Source organism: Macrobrachium nipponense, chromosome 33 (genome assembly GCF_015104395.2).
Source record: "Macrobrachium nipponense isolate FS-2020 chromosome 33, ASM1510439v2, whole genome shotgun sequence".
In the NCBI taxonomy this organism is placed as follows: Eukaryota; Metazoa; Arthropoda; class Malacostraca; order Decapoda; family Palaemonidae; genus Macrobrachium; species Macrobrachium nipponense.
In genome coordinates, this window is record NC_087219.1 from 27,702,904 (window position 1) to 27,727,934 (window position 25,031).

The window sequence follows — 25,031 nt, forward strand, 5'->3', positions numbered from 1 at the left end:
TTACCAGAAACAATAGAGTCTGGCATCTACTGCTGGATGGGGAAGACTGTTCCAACTTCTTAGGGGTAGGATTGGAGGACGACTTCTTGACTGCTTTGGTTGGAAAACAGACATGTCCTCCTGTTGGGTCGCTGTCTCTGTCTGACACCATAAAAGGGCAACCGTTGCAAGGGAGAAGCAGACTTAGTGACAAAAGATGGAGTTTCCCTGAAGCACTTTAAAGATTTTGGGGGCAAATCCTGGGTTAACTTCTTCTGCAAGTCAGAGGCAATCCCATTAAACACATCCTGAGGAAAGAGGAAATCTCAAACTAGTGGTGAGAAAAGGAGAGCCGAATTAGTAACTCCTTTAGCCGTGAAGGAGAACCACAATTCATGCTTCTTAAGGATGCACATTGCAAAGGTAGAAGTGATTTCGCAGAAACTGTACCTAATGCCTCTGGCCAAGCATGAGAGAACTGCCAAGAGGTCAGGTCAGAGGAAATAGTTGGAGAAATTGAAGAAGCGTCCTGAATCTTCTTACCAAGGGTGCCAATAGTCCAATCCATAAAACTAATGACCTTGAAAATCTTAAACAAAAACATTACTTTCGCAGCCATGAAAGCTGATCTCCGAGAAGACTCAATAAGCCCTAAGAAGTCCCTTTGGGTGGAAGCAGAAACACCCAAAGAGGGAGACTTCCCATTGACATAATACGAATACCTTCTCTTAGTCAAGTCAAGCATGAGGGGGGAGGTAGGGAAGAGAAGACTCATGTCTGCTAGCCAACTTTCGACCTCACCCATGGCTTTCTTGGCTGAAGTAGAAAGCACTATTCGAGGGAGGTTAGACTTTGAAGCAACATTGCTCAACTGGAGAGTAGAAGCAGGAGCAGCTGGCTTGAAAAAATTAGGGTAACTTTTCAAGAAAAACCACAGGAGTGTGCCCTAAGCCATCAGCAGTATAGAATCTACTACAACAGGTTCTTCCTTTTCAGCAGAAGACACAGGAGACAGATGAGTATTGGCCGCGCCAACAGAAAGAGGAGACAAAATACATGGAGCCGCGGGCAGAACTGGTGCTGCATGGGGCTCAGGTGCAGGTGAGAGCAATGGCACTGATGGGCACCATTGGAAGCTCAGGTGCTACAGGAAGCTCAGGTGCTACAGGAAGCTCAGGTGTTACAGGAAGCTCAGGTGTTACAGGAAGCTCAGGTGTTACAGGAAGCTCAGGTGTTACAGGAAGCTCAGGTGTTACAGGAAGCTCAGGTGCTACAGGAAGCTCAGGTGTTACAGGAAGCTCAGGTGTTACAGGAAGCTCAGGTGTTACAGGAAGCTCAGGTGTTACAGGAAGCTCAGGTGCTACAGGAAGCTCAGGTGTTACAGGAAGCTCGGGTGCTGATGGGCACTGAGAGATCCAGATTCATAATTTGCTCAGAAACAGAATTGTGGCTAACAGAAACTGCACAAACGGGAGCCACAACACGAGAAAAAATGCATCCTGACAACACTGGACACTTGTGAGCTAAAGCACTAATTCGAACTGGGCTCTCCAAAACACCTGCACTAACTTGTACTCTAGCTTGTCCCGGAGTGCAAAATTTAACAGAAACAGGATCAGGTACAGCTTCAAGGGTCAAAGATGACACTGGCGCTGATGGGCGCACTGAACTAGGACGTTTACGTCTCACTAGAGGTCAGAAAATCTCCTTCTGGACATTTACCAGAAGGATCTCCGAAGAAAGTCTCTGGGCTATCCCAGAAACTACAAGAAGGCTTAGCCTCCTTTACCTTCTTAGGTGGTACCTGAGGGGTACAAGAAATGTCCACTGCAGACCTTTTCAATGGTTTGGAATTGTTACTACTGCACCATCGGTGCCGTTTATCAGGACTCGAAGTGTCTGAGGTTGAAGAGAGACAATGACCACTGTTCAATACCCCTTTCCAATGGCCATCTTTTGCCACCTGGGAAACACCAATAGGTGCGATTGAGGGGGCTGACTGCCCGTGGGCAGACCCCATCAACCTCCCATAGACCTCTGGTATGTCTTCTCCCAGGTGTAGGGGACTATGTCGTGACCCTTCGCCTAGGAGAATCAGTGGGACGGACAGCCAGCTCCTCTACTAACATTTTACTTTTTTCTTTATCAACAAGCAAGTGCACTGACTCCCCTAACTGAGCCATGGAGGTAGCCAATAGCTCAAACTTACATTCAAACTTTGCATTGATACTGGCAATGGTACTGGGTTCGAAAACATGGGAGCTGGGAGCAGGATTAGGTGGAACAGAAGATAGACTGGTTTTGGGAGACAAAACAAAATAACAGGCACTCCAGAGGAAGATTTGGAAGATTCCTGGCTAGCTAACGACCTTTCATACCTAGTAGTAGCCTTACACTTCCTATCTGTTTCTAACTTTGAAAGGTAAGAAGACAGAACCATTCAATGTCTTTCATCCCAGCCTATACACTCATTACAAGTTAAATCAATAGAGCAAACTTGACCCTACATCTAGTACAAACAGAATGGGAATCATAATTTGTGGATGTTAACTGTGTATTGCAGCCTTTGCAGCCATAACAGAAACTTGACATACCCAAGTCAGACACCACTAAATGAAAAAATAAAAAGTCTAAAAACCCTAAACTGGTTAAAGTACTGTTTATTATACCTGACTAGCTAACAAATGCTGAATGGCTATGAAAAACAATCAGTGTACTTCACAGAAGGTACTGCAACTATCAGTAAACGACAAAATCCAAATTCAGAGTAGCTGCTGCTTATAATCTTTGTTGGAAGCCGGCAGAAATAAATTGAACTATTTGCTGTGTTGTTTCCATTCTACCCCGACAGGGGGTGGGGCTCTTACCTACACCGAACAAAAATGAATCACTACCTCAATTTTCAAAATTAATGTTAGCTGCCTGTACTTATAAATTCTTAGCTATGTAATTACTTGGTAAATTACTTACATAAAATTCTAATATATTTAACAAGATTAAACCCACATTTTGAGCATCAGAACATGGTCATGCTGCTGACCTGACAACAAGCCATGTTTCTAGATCCTCATTGAGTTGTTGCACGGGGCAAAACAAAGTTGAAGAAACTTAAGAAAAAAACAAAGGAAATGGATAAAAGTACATTGATTTTTAATAAAATTAAAATAGTTACATATTCTATCAGGATAGACAGTATTTCAAAAATGATGGCAATATATCAAATGATAAATGACTGAAAAATAAATAGCAGTACAGCTTTCAATTTATGTGGTGTAATTGAGTACAATATTATGTATTGGGTAGAAGTAAGTTTCTAATTATGGCTAAAAGTATAACAGGAAAAAAAAGACAGAATTAGACAAAGCACACAGCTAACTTTGGTTTGAAGTAAGTTACAATATTTAAAAACATTATACATTAAATACATACAGGTACCAATTTTTGATATCTGTAAGGAATATATTATCAATCTATAAGAATTACTTTTAAAATCTGAATCAACAGGATTTCTTTGGTATATACAACCACTCAACAGGTAAGTTATAGCTGAGAATTAAATATATAGTACATATATATATACCAACAACCTTCATGAAAAAAGAACTGAACTGTATACTATTTTTTTTGTCTCTGAAGAATAACTTACTGAAGATTATCAACAACTCCATTCAAAATGTTATCAAATTAAAATTCATTAGAACATTTTTGGAAGTCAAACACTGAAAAATAGGAAAAACGGGGCTTGAGAACACATAACATACTTAATATTTGAAGTAAGCTTTTCTAAAATTTAAATGAATTACATATAACCAACAAAAGTACAGTATGTATAAGAAAATTTTTAGTAATATAGAAATTACAATTTCAAAAATGCCCATTCACATGAACTGCTAGCAAACAAAAGCTCAGTAAAAGGTCCATACATTTTCTGCAAGAAGACAAAATGCTTGTTTAAAACTTTGTTCAGCAAATAAAATACTTTCAATTACTTGTGGAAAAAAAAGGTGAAATTCTGTCTAATAAAATGAGATGGAAAAGAAAAGGGTGTTAAAACCGGCTTTATGAAATGCTGTTCAATGCTTTAACTATAAGCACAATGTATATTATGTCTGGCTCTGGGCTTTCCCATAACGATTCTCATTTGGTTCCAGTCTTCACCTATGCCCCTTGATAATGTGATCCTCTGGGCTGTTCTATTAATCCTCTTCATGTTTTCACCATACTTTCAACTTTTCAGATAACATCTTTGATTTAATAAGAAATACCACTCAAAGATTCCAAGCACTAAAATTCCTATTATTGTAGAAACTTCTCTCATCTTCTAGATCCTGATCCAAGTTGACAATGCTCGGTCCAAGCTCATCCCCAGCCAGCTCCTTTTCAAACATTTTTTGCAAGAGAACTTCAACATTCTTCACACCTGAAAGACCAAGACATTTAGCTAAGGTCAGAATTCCAGGGCTGGCCCAATAATTTCCTCTTAAACAGGAAATGAATATAGTAAGAAAAATCAAAGAAGTTGGACATGCAGGTAGAAAGAGACCAATGGGAATGGGCCTAGAAAGACAAATAGGAATGCCGCTGGGGTTATGGAATACTGTAAGGAACCCTGTAACAGTCATTTGCTATCATTTTTCATTTATGTCAATATCCATTCCAACAGAATTATAACATTAAAAAGAAAGAAGAGAAACATACGTTTCGAAATCAGGAATCGAACATCTGTTTTAGTGGCTATATCCGTTGAGATTTGGTCAGGATCAGTTCCACCATCAGTTTTATCACCATCAATTTTAGTTGTTCTTGCAGGGCCACTGGCACCAGAATCCTCTTCTGAATTTTCTGAATCAGTTGCAACTAGATCTTCCTGACTTTCAGCACTGTTACCACTTTGGCGTCTTCTGAGGGATGTATAAAGGACAAAAATTCACTTGGCAGGTACTCTTAACATGATAATCAACACTACGAATTATTCAGTTCCTTTGAATTTGTGCTTAAGTTCTCAAATGACATTCCAACCGAGTTGAAATTGAGGCACTTGAGAAATTGACCAAATTTGACAGAAAGATAATCCATGAGGTTCTGCAAGAGAATAACAACATATGTCAATGGGACCAATGAAACATTGATGTGGATTACAGTAGACCCCCTGTATTCACGTTCTCCGGATTCGTAGCCTCACGCATTCGCAGATTTCTCTCAGGAACATTTCGTCCTATTATTCATGGAAAATTCGCCTATTCATGGTATTTTCCTATGAGAAATATCCACAAATTCCTGTTTTTTTATGAATTTCATCATAAAATGCACTTTCTGTGATAAAACTATTAAAAAAACCAAGTATAACAATTTTTAGTGGGTTTTCCTGAAGTTTTAATTAACAAAACAGGCTGTTTTCAGTATTTTCATAGGGGTTCCAACTATTCACGGGGGGTTTGGTACACATCCCCCGCGAATTCAGGGGGACCAATGTACAGGCAGTCCCCAGTTATCAGCAGGGGTCCATTCCGATTGCTTGATGACAAGAGAAAAATCACCAATAACCAAAAATTGGTGATTGTTGGCGCTTATTGGCACCAATAACCAGATTTTGGCGCCTCTGTTAGGTGCCAATATACTCTATTATCAGTGCATTTCGGCACCGAAAAATCAAAATTTTTAAAAGTAAATTGTATTTTTCCTAACAATATAAACCTGAGGTCTTTTACATTATGGAATTGCTTGGAATTGCTTATGGCAAAGCTGGAACATGGCTGTTGAAACTCTTGAACAAGATGTTAGGCAGCAACTACAGTCCAGTAGGCAGGGAGACCGACCTGCCTGGATGTAAACAATCCACTTTGCCTTTCGGCCCAGGTTTCAGATTGAGGGGTGGCATGAGGTGGGCATTAGTGTAAGGAATTCAGGTTTGTATAGTTAGGAAAAACACAATTTACTTTCAAAAAACGTGATTTGTTCCTGCACAAAATATAGTACAAACCCTAGGTCCTTTACATAAGGAAGACTTTCTTATTGGAGTGAGGAATCTGAGTAAGTCTCTAGAACTGACTGGAGTTAAGCACACCTGGGCTGCTACTCCTGCTCAAAAGAGTGAGGGGGAGTGCCCTTCTTCTGACATATTGATCAGAGTATAGGAATTGCGAGGTCAAAAGTCAGATTTCTGGGCCTTTTCAAAATGAGCAAGGAATCGTAACTCATACAAAAAAAGCTGGGAAGAATATTAACCCTCATAGTCAGGGCTAATATACGGTGATGCATACACCCATGACCGGGCCAAATTTAACCCTTACTGGATGGGTAAATATATCAACATGCAGCTCCTCAGGCCGGGTAAACTTTGAGGTCGGCCATTTTATGAAAAAACACATCAATGGAAAGAGGAAGATACAGTTGTACCTCAGACTTCAAACTCCATCCGTTCCAGAAGGCTGTTCGAAGTATGAATTGTTCGAAATATGAAACAAATATCTCCATAAGAAATAAAGGGAATCAGGATAATTCATTCCAGCCAACCCCAAAAGTCCCCCTTTTCACATTTTTTCTATTATTAATGTGTTCAAAAGTTAAATTAAGAAAGTAAAGTAATGGAATAGTGCGTTATATGAAGTAAAACTTTTTACATTTTATTTTTTCTGTGTACAATTTACGAACTGTTTGGTGAAAATGGTGTCCGGCTGACTGGGGGATGGAGGGAGGAGAGACACGAACCCTTTGAGGAAACCGCATTGGTTGCAGTATGCAAAGGTTGAAAACATAATAAATTTTATTCACATATTAGGTGCAAGGATAATCAAAGGTATCGATAGTGTGTCAGAGAGAGAGAGAGAGAGAGAGAGAGAGAGAGAGAGAGAGAGAGAGAGAGAGAGAGAGAGAGAGAGAGAGAGAGAGAGAGAGTTTGTTTCTACAGAGCCAAGTCACTTTTACAGTAGTAAAAAATCGTAAAAAGCTATTGACACTAGAGAGGTATTTTACCATAACAAAAATAAGTAATCTGGGCAGATTGAGTATAAGTGAAATATAAGTGAAAGAAATGGGCAAACAATCATCCCAGCCCAGCTGATAAGTCAGTGGGAAGCATAGCCCTTCTTCCCTCTACTCTCTATCATCTCACTCAGTGCACCGAACAATGACTCAAGTAAGTTTTTTTTTTTTTACTGTATTGCATTTGATTGTTTTCATGTTTTATCATTATGTTAAATCTATTGTGAAATAACATTTTATTTTTTGTGACTTGGTACTGCTTTTACGTAGATATTATGGTAAAGATTTTACTGTCTCTTCTCTCCTCAAAAATACCACAACGCACAATAACTTAAAATCATTCATTCATTATTCCTAAAAAATATAAATGCCCCCTCCCTCTACCTCAAGTTAACTGTTATCATCACAATGACAAATGATTTTCTTAATTGTTTATGCTAAATTTTATTGTGAATAGCTTTGTTCTTTCATTTACTATTTTGTTAATATTCTTCAACTAGACCGTCTCACTCGGCGCACCAAACACTGGGCCAATTAAGACTTTTTTTTCTGTATTGCATTTGACTGTTTTCATATTTTATCATTATGTTAAATTTATTGGGAAATTCCCATTTATATGTGAATTATTGATTTTACATACATATAGTAGTATTTTAACTCTCTCTTCTTCTCTCCTCAACACATCAACAATCCCTTGTTCAGTCTCAAGTCAGCTGGGGGTGACGTCACCGCTGTTACTTACGATTTTATACATCATTTATGGTAAATTTTATATTATATGATAAATTTTATATTAAATGCTTTATACTTTTATTTACTTTGTTGAATGTCGTGATTTTATCACTTTTTTACTGATTCATCACCCAAATGTTATGGGTTGATGACAAGATAATTTAGACCAGGGCCGTCCAACCCCATCCCCGTGGGCCAAAAGTGGCCCGTGAGAGAAAAATAAGTCATAGAGATGTGTGTAAATTGTCAGCTGTATGCAAAATCAATGTACCTTTATTTCAAGAAGAATTAATTGAAATGAAAACTAATTATGCCCACCAAGATGTGAAATTCTATTTTTGGACACAAATATCCTGCTCACATGATTACCCACACATTTCTGATTATGTGTCAAAACTATTGTCAATGCTTGGTTCAACTTGGCTCTGTGAGAGCACATTTTCATTCATGAAGTTATTAAAGTCAACATTATGATCTCAATTAGAGACGTAAATCTTGAGTCTGAATTAAGATGTGCTCTCACTGATTTTCACCCTCAATTTTTTAGAATAATAAAGTCAAGCTATTATCAGCATTCCCACTAAATTTACCTTTGTTTGAATTAAATAAATTCCTGTTTGCCCTCTTTAAAGTATATTTCTTTGAATTCCTCTGAAAAAAGTCCTTGTCATTTTCAAATTGATAATTTCTAAGTAATATATATATATATATATATATATATAATATATATATATATAATATATATATATATATATATATATATATATATATATACTATATATATATATATATATATATATATATATACATATATATATGTGTAAATATAAATATATATATATGTTAAAATCCCTTTTATATATATATATATATAGATAATATATATATATATATATATATATATATTTAGATGATCATATAGAAATCATTCGAGCTACAAATGTCCTTTAATATCTAATTCGCTCTACCTCGGAATTGATATATTTTCATATATGTACCGAGGGGGAATTTTTAGTTGATAATAATTTCGTCCCCCCCATGGGATCGAACCACCGTCCAGTTGGACGGGGAACGAAATCAGGAACAGACAGTGATGCTACCGAGTCTGCTAGCAGAGAGGCTATAAGTTCATATCGATTCTGACCACTACGAGTCACCACCGATCTCGGTGTATTCGTAAAAATTCCCCCTCGGTACATATATGAAAATATATCAATTCCGAGGTAGAGCGAATTAGATATTAAAGGACATTTGTAGCTCGAATGATTTATAAAGAATCACGGTCATGTGATAAGTATTCATATATATATATATATATATATATATATATATATATATATATATATATATATATATATATATATATATATATATATATATATATATAAATATATACACACACACAGTCCTTGTCATTTTCAAATTGATAATTTCTAAAAGTAATATATAGAAAGATATATACTATATATATATATAATATATATATATATTATATATATAATATAGATGTATATCTATATAGCATATATAATATATATATATATATATATATATATAATTATATATATATTATATAGTATATACAGTGGTCCCCCTGTATTCGCGGGGGATGCGTACCAGACCCCCCAGCAAATAGTTAGAATCCGCGAATGTTTGGAACCCCTATAAAAACGCTAAAAACAGCCTATTTTGTTAGTTAAATCTTAAGAAAAACCACTAAAAATGTTCATACTTGGTTTTTTAATAGTTTTATCACAAAAATGATATTGTCATGATACAATAAAGTTTGTTCATACTTACCTGACAGATATATATATAGCTGTATTCTCTGACGACCGACAGAATTTCGAAACTCCCGGCAAACGCAGTGGTCGGCTAGGTGGTTAGTACCCATTCCCGCCGCTGGGAGGCGGATACCGGGAACCATTCCCATTTTCTATTCAGATTTTCTTTACCACTGTCCCCTGAGGGGAGGTGGGTGGGTACTTGATTATATATATCTGTCAGGTAAGTATGAACAAACTTTATTGTATCATGACAATATCATTTTGTTCATGACACTTACCTGCCAGATATATATATAGCTGAATCCCACCATTGGAGGTGGGAAGGGACAGAATAGAAGGATTTTGGAAACATTTCACATGCAGATGATTGACATCTTGGTTCCCTACCTGTTAGCATAGCTGACTTCGTGATTACTGTCACCCAAGCCTGCTTCTGCTTAACTAGAATTTCCAGCAAGGTAGTGACCTGTATAGCTGGATAGTTCTAGATGATCTGTCAACGGGAGCGTGACCACAATGTGACTAGACCATATTGACCATACTGAAGACAACGAAGCATAATAAATACCACCTAACCTAGCCTCACTAAAGTTATTCCCATAACTTTCAGGCTAATTAAAGGGAAGACCGCCTCAAGCGGCCAACCCTACGACCGTAAAAAAAAAACAAACCCATAATTAAAATCACACACATCCATTTTCTAAAGGATGGGGTTCGTATTGCTTCTCGTCCCCAATACTGTATCCGCGGAAATGTATGGTCCAAGCGAGTAGCAATTCTCATATGTCGCCTTCACATCTCTGAGGTATTGTGAAGCAAACACAGAGTTGCTTCGCCAAAATGTGGCACCCAGGATATCACTGAGTGCCATATTTTTCTGAAAAGCCACCGAAGTAGCTACCGCTCTAACCTCGTGAGCATTAACTTTTAGCAGTTTTAAGATCACCATCCGTGCAGGACGAATGAGCTTCCCTGATGGTGTTTCTCAAGAAGAACGCCAGTGCGTTCTTAGACATTGGTAATTCCGGCCTCTTGACCGAACACCACAGGTTGTCTGACGGGCCTCTACATTGTTTGGTCTTTTCCAGATAAAATTTGAGAGCTCTGACAGGGCACAAAACTCTCTCCAGCTCTCGTCCGACGAACTCTGATAACCCCTTGATATCAAAGCTTATAGGCCAGGGGTTGGATGGGTTTTCGTTCTAAGCTAAGAACGAGGGGCTCAGCGAACACACCGCATTGTGTTCTCTGAAACCCACATGTTTACTCATAGCTTGGATTTCGCTAACCCTCTTAGCTGTTGCCAAAGCGGTTAGGAAAACAGCTTTCCTAGTTACATGTTTTAAAAAAGAGGCAGCGTGCATAGGCTCAAATGGGGCTGACATTAAAAACTTTAAGACAACATCTAAATTCCATGAGGGAATCTTGTCTCGTGGAGCTTTTGAGGTTTCAAAGGACCTCAATAGATCGTGAAGATCTTTATCATTTGATAAATCCAAGCCTCTGTGTTGAAAGACCGTTGACAGCATACTTTTGTAGCCTTTAATCGTTGACACTGAAAGTTTGTCTATTGCCACTTTGTTGTGATATTTTATTCTTAGCTATTTTATTATTCTGGTTTTTGTTATGTATATGAATTGTATTATTATTCATTTAGTTTGTTTTCCTCCTCCCCGGTGGTTTGTCTGTTTGGTAATTGCCACTAATGACCATTCTGTCTTTCCATATATTTGTGAGCGAGTGGTGCTGTCACCGTGGCTGTGTCGGAGATTGTTTCGACTGAAGGAGTCAGTTGATCTCTGAGCCTTATTACTCCTGGTGACTTGGATTTGCTACGTATCGCCTACTTGGATATATGATTATTCTTGAAGGATTACGCTTCATCCTGCCTCACCCTCGGCTCAGTAAATGTCGAGGGGCTCTCGCTTAGCCAAGGTATAAGTGATTAATATTTTTGGAATGTTCAGGCGATCTTTTTGATGCCCTTGGCTCTGGTTTGATTTGGACGTCCCGGGTTTTCTGGAGGATCATCCTCGAGGACGTAGGATCGCTGATGTGTGGATCCTGTGGAGTATCACAAATATATATATACCTACTTATATCACTTTGCCACTTCACTTTTGTCTCTGGACGCAGAGGCATATAAGTAATTATAAAGATCACGGTTACAACTCCAGTGTTATATGTAATTAAGGAGATCACGGCAACAGCTCCAGTGTTTAAGAGGAGGGAAACCACCGCTAGGGTTTAGTTTGTAATTGATAGGATATTCTTGCTTTCCGTATGCCTTCTCCTGTCTGAACCCCCTTCTTTTTGTGGATGTATCTTTGCTTTTTGCTATCGTAATTGGATAATTGTGTTGTTTTATAAATATTTCAGGATGGCTGGTTTTCATTAATATATGTATTCCGTGGTTCAGGAATAACTTCTGTCTGGATATTTTTGTATTAAATTTAAGTATTTTTGTGGTGTTTCGTTTTCCCCCATGAATTAATTTTTGCACTTTGATATTATTTGAGAGCTATTCCACTGATTGTGGACTTAGTTTCTTGTTGTGAACAGAGTTTGGTAAGAATGTTATTTAATTTTTAGTAACGGAGGAAAAGGACCATTACAAATTGGCGACCGTGACAGGATTTTACGTTCCTGTCTGTTCACTCAGTGCAAAGTTAATTCTGGGGGCTTGGTTTTCTCTGAACAACATTTTTACACCTCCTCGTGTTTGGTTTGTTGAAGTTTGCTTATATTTAGTTAGTTTGTTTAAAAACAATGTCGACAGTTAATGTGTTAGACCTCCTGTCTGGAGAGGGGTGGCAAGCAAGGCTTGCGGAGCTTGACAGAAGTGAATTGGAGCAAGTAGCTCAACATTTGGAGTTGGAGTATGATGTATCCATTAGAAAAGGCTTATTGTTAATCCAGGTTTATGATTATGTCAGTATGGTTAAAAAGGGTGAGGTAATAACACCTAAGACTGAGGTGTCTGTGGAGGTATTGTCTAAGCAAATAGAATTGAAAACTTTAGAATTTAACTTGGAGAGATTTAAGGCTGAGGAGAGAGAGAGAGAGAGAATGTTTGAGAGAGAGATGCGAAATGCTGCTCCCTCTTCCCCTCCTTCCTCCCCGAGTAGTTTGGTAACGCCTGCCATTAATTTGATGCAGGCCCTTAAGTTTGTGCCGTGTTTCCAAGAGAATAATGTTGCGGAATTTTTTGTTTCATTTGAGAAGATTGCGGCCAAATTGCAGTGGCCCCAGGAATACTGGACCACTCTCATACAGAGTAAACTCGTAGGAAGGGCTCAAAAGGTTTATGTAACTTTGGATGAAACTTTGTCATCAGATTACGAAAATGTTAAGGCTATCGTGTTGAAAGCATATGAGCTGGTTCAGGAAGCCTACAGGCAAAGGTTCAGAAATTTGCAGAAGGGTAGTGACCAAACCTTTGTTGAGTTTGCGAGGGGAAAAAGACAATTTGCCGAAGACTGGTTTAAATCGAAAGAGGTGGATGACATGGAAAAATTAAAAGAATTGTTATTTGTAGAAGAATTCAAGAGGTGTGTATCAGATAGGTTAAAAGTTCACCTTGAAGAACTGAAAATTGACAATTTACAGGAAGCCGCTATTGCTAGCGATGAATATTATTTGTCTCACAAGAGTGAGTTAGGAGCATCAGGGACAAGTGTAGAACCGAAATGGGATAGGACAGGTCGAGGTGGTTATAATAAGAGTAAGACGTTTATACGGCCTAATCATAATAATAAGAATCAAATCAGGGCACAGGAACCTGTTAATAGTGATAAACGTTTCTCTGCTTATAATGATAAGAGAGGTTATGGTTCCCATGATCCAGAGTGGAAGAAGAGGGTTACGTGTTTTTATTGTAATAAGAAAGGGCATTTGAAGAGTTCTTGCTTTGCTTTCAAAAAATCATTGCAGGCTAGAGGAAGACCGGTGATGGGAGTCGGTAGAAAAGAGAGCGATCCTGTCCCGACCAGACCAAGTGACCAATGACTACCAGACTGTTTTGAGAGGTATCTATCTAGTGGGAAAGTGTCGTCGGTCAATTCACCCATTGAAAATGAAGTAAGGATTTTGTGGGATACTGGGGCGGCCCAGTCCTTGATCTTACGGGACGCGTTACCTCAAGATTTTGACTTTGATTATAAAGAGTTTGTTTTGCTGTCTGGTTTTCCTGATTCAGTCGAGTCTTACCCCATTGGAAATTTTCATTTGAAATGTCCTTCTTTTTCAGGAATTTTGAAATTGGCAGTAGTAAATAAGTTTCCTGTCAAAGAGGTTGATATTGTTTTGGGGAATGACGTGGCTTTTAAGAATAAGACTTGTCCAATTTTGATCAATCCAGAAGTAGCAGTAGTTACGCGTTCTAGTGCTAGAGTTGTTGACGTTGCAACTGATGTAGATTTGAGTAGTTTGGAACGTAGTAGTAATATTGTAGGAGATATTAATATTTTGAGGGATCATCCGAATTGGACTGTGGAAGAGCTTGTTAAAGCCCAGAAAAATGAATTTCGTGATCTACCCATAGAGTCAGGCGAAGAGTCGGACTTGACTGTACCTAAATTTAGAATTATTAAGAATATTTTGTATAGGGTGAGTAGGCCGATGGAGGCTGGTAACTCGAAACATGAAATATTAAGACAAATAATGGTCCCTTATATTTACAGAAATGCTTTGATGTCGTTGGCTCATGAGAGTGGTTTGGCTGGGCATTTTGGTGTTTATAAGACGACCAGCAAACTCTTCGCGAACTATTTCTGGCCCAAGTTGAAAGCAGACGTTAAGAAGTTTGTTAATAGTTGCGATGTGTGCCAGAAAGTCGGTAAGCCGAATCAACCTGTTCCTAAAGCTCCTTTGTGCCCCATCCCTGTGGTTTCCGAACCTTTCAAAGAGGTAATTATCGATGTTGTTGGTCCATTACCGAGGACTCGTAGTGGGAATGAGTATATTTTCACTATAATGGATAAAATGTCTCGCTATCCTGAAGCTATTCCCCTACGTACAATTAAGAGTGAAAAAATTGTAGAAGTACTAACCAACTTTTTTACTAGGTTTGGGATGCCCAAGGTCGTTCAGTCAGACTGTGGAACTAATTTTGTTAGTAAATATTTCAAAGGTAAGATGAATGAATTGGGCATTAGACATGTGACTTCTTCCCCATATCATCCAGAAAGTCAGGGTGCTCTTGAGAGATTCCATCAGACCCTGAAGTCAATGATAAAGAAATATTGTTTAACTCATGGATCCGACTGGGACAAGGAATTGCCTTATTTATTATTTGCTTTTCGGTCAGCTCCAAGTCAGTCCTTAGGTTTGTCACCTTTTGATTTGGTCTTCGGACATTGTGTGCGTGGTCCTCTTGATGTGGTAAGGGAATCGTGGGAAGGTGATATCCCAGACATCAGTTTGTTGGATTATGTGACAAACTTGGGTGACAAATTGTCGAAGGCTTGGAAATTTGCCAGAGAAAATTTATTGTGTAGTCAAAAAAGGATGAAATACTTTTTTGATAGAAAGGCTAAAGTGCGTAATTTCGCAGTAGGCGATAGGGTTTTGGTACTTTTGCCGTTGCCGGGTAATTCTTTGAAAGCTTCCTTCTCTGGACCATGGAAAATTTTAAAGAAAGTTAGTGAGGTGAATTATTTGGTTGAAACTCCGGAAAGAAGGAAGCCTTTCCAATTGTGTCATGTGAACATGTTAAAAGTATATAAGGGAAGAGAGAAAATTATTCCGATAGCCACTATTGCGGACGACGTTTCAAATAATAATCTTTATTCTTTTTCAGAGGGTTTTACTGATGATAATTGTGATAATGAAATTTGCATGTCGAGTAATAAGAATTATTTGGAGAAATTTGATGGTTTGGTCTCTCATCTCAGTAGCGAGAAACGAAGGTCTTTAAGAAAATTGGTTAGGGTTACAAAGAATGTTTTCAGAGGTACCGGGTCGTACGTCTATTTGGAACATGACGTGGACGTTGGGAATGCCACACCAATAAAGCAGTCCCCTTATAGGTTAAACCCCAAAACCTTTAAAACTAAGGTAGTAGCCAAAGAAGTTGACTATATGTTAAAGCATGGTTTAATAGAGCCCAGTAAAAGCCCATGGTCCTCTCCGGTAGTGTTAGTGAAAAAACCTGATGGTGATTTTCGTTTGTGTTTTGACTATAGGAAAGTTAATGAAGTCACGCAGACCGATTGTTATCCCTTGCCTCGTATTGAGGATTGTATTGATCGCATGGGAAAATCAAAGTTTATTAGTAAATTTGACTTGCTAAAAGGGTATTGGCAAGTTCTTTTATCAAAACGAGCCAGGGCCTTGTCTGCTTTTGTGACTCCACAAGGGTTATTTCAATGCCGTGTAATGCCGTTCGGCATGAAGAACGCTGCGGCTACGTTTCAACGTTTAATGAACACACTGGTTTATGGTTTGGAAGGTTGCGTTGTGTATATTGATGATATCGTAATTTATAGCGATGACTGGGAAACGCATCTAAAGCGTATTAGGGCTTTATTTGAGGTCTTAAAAAAGGCCGGATTAGTAATTAATTTGAAAAAAAGTGAGTTTGCCAAAGCGAAGGTAAGCTATTTAGGTCATGAGGTTGGTGACGGTAAGGTGGCGCCTAAACAAGCCAATGTAGAAGCCATTGAGAAAATTTCCTTTCCAAAGTGTCGAAAGGATGTCAGAAAATTCCTGGGTCTAGTTGGTTATTATCGTAAATTTGTAAGGAATTTTTCTGACATCGCTGATCTGCTCACTAATTTGTTGAAGAAAACTGTTCCTTTTAATTGGACTCCTGAAACGCAAAGGGCATTTGAGTGTTTAAAAGGTGTGCTTCTTAGTTTCCCCGTTTTAAGGGCTCCGGATTTCGACATGCCTTTTTCGCTTGCCTATGACGCAAGTGATGTCGGTGTCGGAGCGGTCTTATTACAGAACGACGAGCAAGGCGTTTCTCACCCGGTCGCGTTCTTTTAGAAGAAATTGAATTCCGCTCAACGAAAGTATTCGACGGTCGAGAAGGAGACACTCGCACTCATTCTGGCTATTAATAATTTTTCCATCTATCTTTCTTCCACAGGAACTCCTATAAAGATTATGACTGACCATAACCCTTTGACCTTCATCAACAGATACAAAAATAAAAACCAACGTCTGATGCGTTGGAGCCTCATGTTGCAGGAATGGAATCTAGAATTCACTCATGTCCCGGGAAAAGAAAACGTTGTGGCCGATGCTCTCTCTCGCAGCGTTGAGTAGGGAAGGATTCTTGCAGAGGGCTATGCGGATATTAAGGTAGTATCTGTATCGTTCTGGTTACGGTGTGTGTACTGTTGAAGTAGGTGCTTAGGTTTGTATTGTAAAAGTAGAGGAGTGTGTAACATATATGTATTAATTATATTTTCCTTTACAGGAGTTCTGTAAATGCCTAGGGTTATAAAATTAAGAATAGTTTAATTAAGGCCATAGGTGAAGATAGAAAGTGCTAATCGGTGTTCATATTTGTGGCAATGTTTATTTTAATGAAGGTTTAAGTGCTTATAATGCGTGATGGAATTGAGTCTTATAGGATACAAATGGGTAATATCGTAAAAATTGTTACTGAGAGGTGTGGTATATAATAATGTTGGTATACAGTGATGTTGGTATTTGTTGGTCTTTGGCGCATGGTATAATACGGTGAGGTGATTAATTTGGTGATTAGGATATTAATCGGAGAATCTACATTGTTAGCGGACAGCTACTAATCTGGGAATTCTTGGTTTTCAGGCATAATTACGCTTCACGAAATTTTGTGTGTTGGGATTGCGCAGGGGAAAACTGTGTTGGTTTTCTCTGTGTTGTCCAGTGTTAGTTTATGTATTCGGTAGGACACTTATATAGTGAAATAGTGTGAACATTGTTGCAATGAGCAATTTGAAACAAAGTGAAACAACGTTGAGTGTGTGTAAATAAATTATGGCCTATGAACAGTTCTATGGAATCCGGATTAGAGCAGTGTAGCTCTTAATAATATACGTATGTGAGAGTTTTGAAGCTCTTGGGTTAACAATGTGTTTGGTGATGGTTTTTGAGGTTTTCTGTGTTGTAGATTTTCCATTGTATTAATGATATTTTGTTAATTTTGATGCCATTGTGAGCTGCATCCTTGTTCCTTTGCCACCCCCTCCTGTTGGATATCAGGTTTTGTAAGTTTATTATTTTTACATTCATACCTTTGTTTTTTCTTTGCAGGGTTGTATAAAACCTTGTGTTTGGCTTGTGGGACTTTTTAATGACTATTTAGTTTTTTTTTTTTCAAGTATACTAAGTTATTTACTGTAAAAGAAAAATATATGTATATTTTTTTTTCTTTTGGGAGAGGAGGCGTCACTTTGTTGTGATATTTTATTCTTAGCTATTTTATTATTCTGGTTTTTGTTATGTATATGAATTGTATTATTATTCATTTAGTTTGTTTTCCTCCTCCCGGGTGGTTTGTCTCTTTGGTAATTGCCACTAATGACCATTCTGTCTTTCCATATATTTGTGAGCGAGTGGTGCTGTCACCGTGGCTGTGTCGGAGATTGTTTCGACTGAAAGTCAGTTGATCTCTGAGCCTTATTACTTCTGGTGACTTGGATTTGCTACGTATCGCCTACTTGGATATATGATTATTCTTGAAGGATTACGCTTCATCCTGCCTCACCCTCGGCTCAGTAAATGTCGAGGGGCTCTCGCTTAGCCAAGGTATAAGTGATTAATATTTTTGGAATGTTCAGGCGATCTTTTTGATGCCCTTGGCTCTGGTTTGATTTGGACGTCCCGGGTTTTCTGGAGGATCATCCTCGAGGACGTAGGATCGCTGATGTGTGGATCCTGTGGAGTATCACAAATATATATATACCTACTTATATCACTTTGCCACTTCACTTTTGTCTCTGGACGCAGAGGCATATAAGTAATTATAAAGATCACGGTTACAACTCCAGTGTTATATGTAATTAAGGAGATCACGGCAACAGCTCCAGTGTTTAAGAGGAGGGAAACCACCGCTAGGGTTTAGTTTGTAATTGATAGGATATTCTTGCTTTCCGTATGCCTTCTCCTGTCTGAACCCCCTTCTTTTTGTGGATGTATCTTTGCTTTTTGCTATCGTAATTGGATAATTGTGTTGTTTCATAAATATTTCAGGATGGTTGGTTTTCATTAATATATGTATTCCGTGGTTCAGGAATAACTTCTGTCTGGATATTTTTGTATTAAATTTAAGTATTTTTGTGGTGTTTCGTTTTCCCCCATGAATTAATTTTTGCACTTTGATATTATTTGAGAGCTATTCCACTGATTGTGGACTTAGTTTCTTGTTGTGAACAGAGTTTGGTAAGAAAGTTATTTAATTTTTAGTAACGGAGGAAAAGGACCGTTACACTATATTTCTAAGATGTAGGAGGAAATCAGCAATCTGGCTCACAGAGGTCGTGGAGGAGGAAATATTTTGCCTTCTACACCAACTTCTGAAGACAGCCCACTTCGATTGATAGACAGCTTGAGAAGATGTTCTTCTAGCGCTGGCAATAGCTCTTGCCACCGATCTTGAAAAACCTCTTGCTCTGGCCAACTTTTGGATAGTCTGAATGCAGTCAGACTCAGAGCGGAGAGGTTTCCGTGATACCTCTCGAAGTGGGGCTGTCTGAGTAGATCGATTTTTTTTTCTGGAAGTGTCCTTGGGAAATCTACCAGAAATGACATGGCCTCTGTGAACCATTTCGCTTGCAGGCCAAAAGGGGGCGATCAACGTCATTCTTGCTCCTTCCGACGCCGCAAACTTCCTTATTACCTCTCCCAGGAGTTTGAATGGAGGAAAGGCGTAGAGATCCATCCCCTTCCAATTCCAAAGCATGGCGTCTATTGCTATTGCTCCTGGGTCTAGAACCGGAGAGCAGTAAATAGGAAGCCTCTTCGTTTTTGCTGTCGCGAAGAGGTCTACCAGTGGGCGTCCCCAAAGTTTCCATAACTCCTTGCAAATCTCTGGATGGAGAGTCCATTTGTTTGGAAGCATTTGATGTTGACGGCTGAGGAGATCCGCACGAACGTTCTGCTGTCCTGAAACGAATCTCGTTAGAATCGTTACATTTCTCAGCTTCGCCCAAAGTAAGATTTCCCTCGTTATCCTGAACAGGGAACGAGATAGAGTTCCTCCCTGTTTTTTGATATACGAGAGCGCCGTGGTGTTGTCCGAGTTGACTTGTACAATTCGTCCCACAATCCTTGACTCGAAGCATTGAAGTGCCAAACGAATCGCCTCTAGCTCCTTGAGGTTTATGTGCCAGGACCTCTGTTCCCCTCTCCAGAGGCCTGACACTTCTTCCTCCCCCAGTGTTGCTCCCCAGCCCGTCATGGACGCGTCTGAGAACAACACTAGGTCTGGGCTCAGAACTTTGAGGGACATCCCTTCTGATAGCTTGACGGGATCGGACCACCACTTCAAATGCTCTTTGATCGATTGAGGGATTCTCAAAATCTCGTCTAGGTCTTTCTTGTTCTTCCAGTTGTCTGCTAGGAAAAACTGAAGCTGTCTGAGGTGCAGCTTTCCCAGAGAAACAAATTTCTCCAGCGAGGAAATGGTCCCCAGCAGACTCATCCATTCCCTCGCCGAGCATATTTCCTTCTCTGAAGAAGACCGATACTTTCTCTAAGCATTTTAGCTGACGTTCTATGGATGGAAATGCTTGAAAAGCCACTGAATCCATCTGAATCCCCAGATACACGATGGACTGTGTGGGAATCAGATGGGACTTCTCGAAGTTGACCAGAAGGCCTAGGTCCTTCGTCAGCTGTAATGTCGGATGTAGGTCATCCAGGCACTGTTCCTTTGACGTGGACCGGATCAGCCAATCGTCTAAATAGAGTGAGACTCTTATCTTCGAGAGATGGAGCCATCTTGCTACATTTCGCATCAGAAGCGTGAATATCATAGGGGCTGTACTCAGCCCGAAACAGAGAGCTCTGAATTGGAAGACCTGTCCTTTCAGAACGAATCTGAGGAACTTCCTGGACCGAGGATGTATCGGAACATGGAAATAGGCGTCTTGGAGATCCAAGGACACCATCCAATCTCCTGGTCTCAGGGAAGCTAAAACAGACTGTGCAGTTTCCATCTTGAATTTTATTTTCCTTACAAAAAGATTCAGCCTGCTTACGTCTAGGACAGGTCTCCATCCTCCCGAGTGCTTTGGAACAAGGAAAAGCCTGTTGTAGAAGCCTGGAGAGTTCCGTGATACAACTCTTTCTACTGCTCTCTTTTCCAACATTTGATCCAAAAGGTCTAATAAGATCTGTTGCTTTGAATCCTGATAAGAGGGCGAAAGGTCTATTGATTCTATGCTTAATGGCAGTTTCGATAGAAACGGGATTTTGTAACCTTTCTCGATCACTTCGAGTGACCAAGAGTTCGCCCCTCTTATCCTCTATGCTTCGGCGAAGAGAGCGAGTCTCGCCCCGACTGGTGTCTGGAGGGCCGAAAAGTCATTTCTTTCCCATGGTTTTTGAGGGGGCTCTGCCCCTAGGGAAACTCCTCCCTCGAGCAGCAGCTCTTGAAGAGGCTCTTCCACGAAAGGGCTTATAATTCTTCCTAGAAGCTTGTGTGGTTCTTGAAGACATCTGATCAGTAGGACGTTTCGAAGACCGAGACAATAAGTCCTGCGTCGCTCGTTCTTGGAGATTTACTGATAAATCCTTTACCATCGATTGTGGAAAAAGATGAGCAGAAAAGGGAGCGAACAACAATTCTGCTTTTTGCGCTGGCGACACTGACTTAGCTGTGAAGCTACAGAAGAGTGCGCGTTTCTTCAGGACTCCCGACGCAAAATGTGATGCCAGTTCGTCGGAGCCATCTCTTACTGCTCTGTCCATACATGACAAAATACTCGCTAAGTCCTCTAATGAGATGGAATCTGGGCTTCTAGACTGAACATCCAAGACGCCCAAACACCAATCTAGAAAGTTAAAAACTTCCAAAGTTTTGTAAAGGCCTTTGAGATGGTGATCTATCTCTGACATTGTCCACGAAACTTTTGCTGATGCCAGGTAAGATCTTCTAGGAGCTTCCACTAAGTTGGCGAAATCCCCTTGTGCGGAAGCGGGGATTCTTAAACCTGCTTCCTCTTCTGTCTCGTACCACTTCCCCGATCTTCCACTAAGCCTTGTGGGGGGAAGTGCAAAAGAAGTCTTGCCCTTTGTCTTTTTGGATTCCATCCAATCATGGATTCTTTTAAAAGCCCTTTTAGTCGAGAGCGAGGTGGCCATTTTGACAAAATTTGGAGTCTTCCTTGCCTTCGAAGAGGTTAGTTGCGAAGGTGGAGAGAGAGGAACTGGAGCTCGAAACTTCTCGGGAAACAAATCTTTTAAAAGACGAGTCAAAGTCTTATAATCCACAGAGGATGAGGTTGTAGGATCCTCCTCCTCTTCCGAAACAGGCTCGCTTGACGATTTATCTTCTAATGGAGACAGTGTCTTATTCTGAATTGAACGAGAAGAAACCGAAGTTTCACCTCCCTTTCGAACCGTAGGTCTTGTTTGAAATCAATTTTGAAGAGGAGAGTCTGCTATGTTCTCCTAACCTTGACTTTCTCTCCGAATTTTCCAAACTAACGTCATACGATTTCTCTTGACGAGCACTCATATTGTAGTTTCTACTACCTTGAAGCATATGGCGCTTAACCTTCTGACTAGCAACCTGTTCTTTTCTTCCCAGGGTGACTTTATGCATCGGACGCCTAGCGCCCTCAAAAGCGTCCTCATTTGCGTCCTGGAAAGCGTCCTCATTTGCGTCCTGGAAAGCGTCCTCATTTGCGTCCTGGAACGCGTCCTGATATGAAGGACGACGAGCGTCCTTACTAGCACTACGCCTCGCGTCCTCAAAAGCGTCCTCATTTACGTCCTGACGTGATGGACGTCGTGTAAACACTCCTTTAAAACGGTCTTGAGTTGTAATACGCCTTGCGTCCTCAAAAGCGTCCTCATATGCATCTTCATATCCTTCTTCTGAACTAATATCGTGCGTCTGAAGTCTCTCCAGCCGACGTTTACGACACCGAGCGTCCCGAGAAGCGTCCTTACGAGCGTCCTGATTAGCAAAGCGTTTCTTTTGTTGAATATTCTCTTCCTGTAAGCCAAGATCAATTCCTCCCAATTCTATTTCTGAGCGATCCTTCTGAACGTTCTTCGACTCTTGGAAAAGACGACGGCCGCCTGTGCGGCACCTATTGTCTTTTTCTTTACCGCCAATACTTCTAGAGACTCTATCAGCAGGACTGCTTGCGCGTTCCTGATTGAGTCGATGAGGTCTAGAAGGCGACGAATCAGAAGATGACGAAGAACGAAGAGAAGCCGCAGGAGAACGTCTAGATTTCTTGACGGGTAGCCATAGATCTTTTTTACGACTACGTGATCTTTCTTCTTTCTTGGCGAAAAACGCATCCAACTGTTGACGAATCGCTACGAGGGTCTTTTTTGATGGTGAAGAACCATATGATGGAATGAACCTTTGAGAAGAAGATGGGCGAGGGGACGCCTTCTTCCTTCTCTCCGGACTCGAATCAGGACGCTCAGAAAGCGTCCTGAATCTCTTGTGTGGGATACTGTCTTCGAAGTCTTCCGGAGAAGACCGAAGCGTAAATCGAGGCGGAGGACGCTCTCGATCTCCCGATGAAGCGTCCTCTTCCATCATACCTTTCCTAAGAGGGCGAGAAAGACGATGGCCGCCAGTGCGACGTCTTACGTCTTCCTTACCACTCTCAATTGGAGAGGCTGCGTCCTCTTCCGTAAGACCTTTCCTAAGAGGGCGAGAAAGACGATGGCCGCCAGTGCGACACCTTACGTCTTCCTTACCACTCTCAGTCGGAGAGGTCTTCCGAGATTCCCACCCACGGTGAGGTGAGGACGTCTCGGAGGAAGAGAAGCATTCCTTCAAGGTTCGAGCTTGCGCGCGATCTTTGACAGCCTGGGATGCGTCTTCAGGATCTGCCGAAGGGACGCCAGACCGGTGTTTAATTCCCGTAACCCTCCTTCGGCCTTCGACATGTCCATTCCCTGTGTTCTGGGAGTCCGACAGAGGTCTCAACCTGGAGGCATTATAGGACCGATCTGACGCCCCCTCCACTTCACTAGGGGCACTAACATTATCACTACACTTTTGCACATTAGATTGTAGCACTTTCATTTTCGATTCAAGGTTCCGAATCGATTCTAAAATGGTAGAAAGGGCATTCCCTTCGGTAACAATCACTTCCTTATCTGAAGGAGAAATTATAGGGTTATGCGTAACATGTTCTACATTTATGTTAGATTGAGCAACTTTACTTTGACTTTTAACTGAAGCACTCCTGGAGGAAGACCTCCTAATTCTGTCACGCTCAAGTCTACGAATGTAAGATTCATACGCCTTCCATTCGACATCAGTTAACACTTCACATTCTTTGCACCTATCATCCAACAAGCAAACATGCCCTCTACAATTCACACACACTGTGTGAGGATCTACCGAGGCTTTTGGTAGCCTCACCTTACATTCTTCTACACCACACACTCTGAAACTAGTAGAACTAGATCCAGACATCTCAATTCTAAGAAAAATCAAAGCCAAAATCAAAATCCAAACCACAATAGCGTATGCCAAATCACTAAGCCAAGTCCGAAACCAAAAGACAATCCAAATACTCAAGTGACAAATGAAGTTTTCGAAATCCTAAGCGGAGGTCTGTAAACAGATGTTTACCGACCAGCGACAGAAGAAAATCTGAATAGAAAATGGGAATGGTTCCCGGTATCCGCCTCCCAGCGGCGGGAATGGGTACTAACCACCTAGCCGACCACTGCGTTTGCCGGGAGTTTCGAAATTATGTCGGTCGTCAGAGAATACAGGTCAGAGAATAGAGCTATATATATATCTGGCAGGTAAATGTCATGAACAAAAGTGCATTTTATGATGAAATTGATAACAAAAACCAGGAATTTGTGGATATTTCTCATAGAAAAATACCGCGAATGCGTGAATTTTCCGCGAATAATGCAGGGAAACGTTCCCGAGAGAAATCCGCGAATGTGTGAGTCCGCGAATCCGGAGAAGGCGAATACGGGGGGTCCACTGTATATATATATATATATATATATATATATATATATATATATATATATATATATATATATATATATATATATATATATATATATATATATATATATATATATATACATACACACACACACACAGAGTCCTTGTCATTTTCAAATTGATAATTTCTAAGTAAAATATATATATATATATATATATATATATATATATATATATATATATATATTATATATATATATATATATATATATATATTATATATATATACACACACTTCTATACATAAACACACATATATACATACATATGCACAGGTGGCCTGCATGACTTTTTGTTTTTTCAAGAGTGCCCTCAGACTAAACAACTTGGATGTCCCTGATTTAGACAATGCTACTACTATACGGTGGTGAACAGGAAAGGCCAAA

At 39.9% G+C, this 25,031-nt stretch overlaps 2 protein-coding genes across 6 annotated transcripts in view; one reads left to right on the top strand and one right to left on the bottom strand.

Annotated features, from left to right (window-relative positions):
- The first annotated feature begins 1,035 nt into the window (after positions 1 to 1,035).
- On the top strand, positions 1,036 to 1,389 carry LOC135202806 (sericin-1-like). Its single transcript, XM_064232265.1, has one exon. It carries the CDS (start codon positions 1,036 to 1,038, stop codon positions 1,387 to 1,389), a length of 354 nt encoding a protein of 117 aa, XP_064088335.1.
- A 1,723-nt stretch (positions 1,390 to 3,112) lies between these two features.
- LOC135203053 (two pore calcium channel protein 1-like) overlaps positions 3,113 to 25,031 on the bottom strand; it is a 734,396-nt gene continuing 712,477 nt past the window's right edge. For all 5 annotated transcript variants that reach the window (XM_064232644.1, XM_064232646.1, XM_064232647.1 and 2 more), the window contains 2 exons: positions 4,678 to 4,880; positions 3,113 to 4,399 (listed from right to left, as the gene is read on the bottom strand). In XM_064232644.1, coding sequence (XP_064088714.1) covers positions 4,248 to 4,399; positions 4,678 to 4,880 — 355 coding nt within the window. In that variant the 3' untranslated portion in view covers positions 3,113 to 4,247. The remainder of the gene's footprint in view (positions 4,400 to 4,677; positions 4,881 to 25,031) is intronic.

Excerpts from the sequence above, each read along its gene's own strand:
- LOC135202806 (XM_064232265.1), top strand. The coding sequence starts at position 1,036 with ATGGAGCCGCGGGCAGAACTGGTGCTGCATGGGGCTCAGGTGCAGGTG.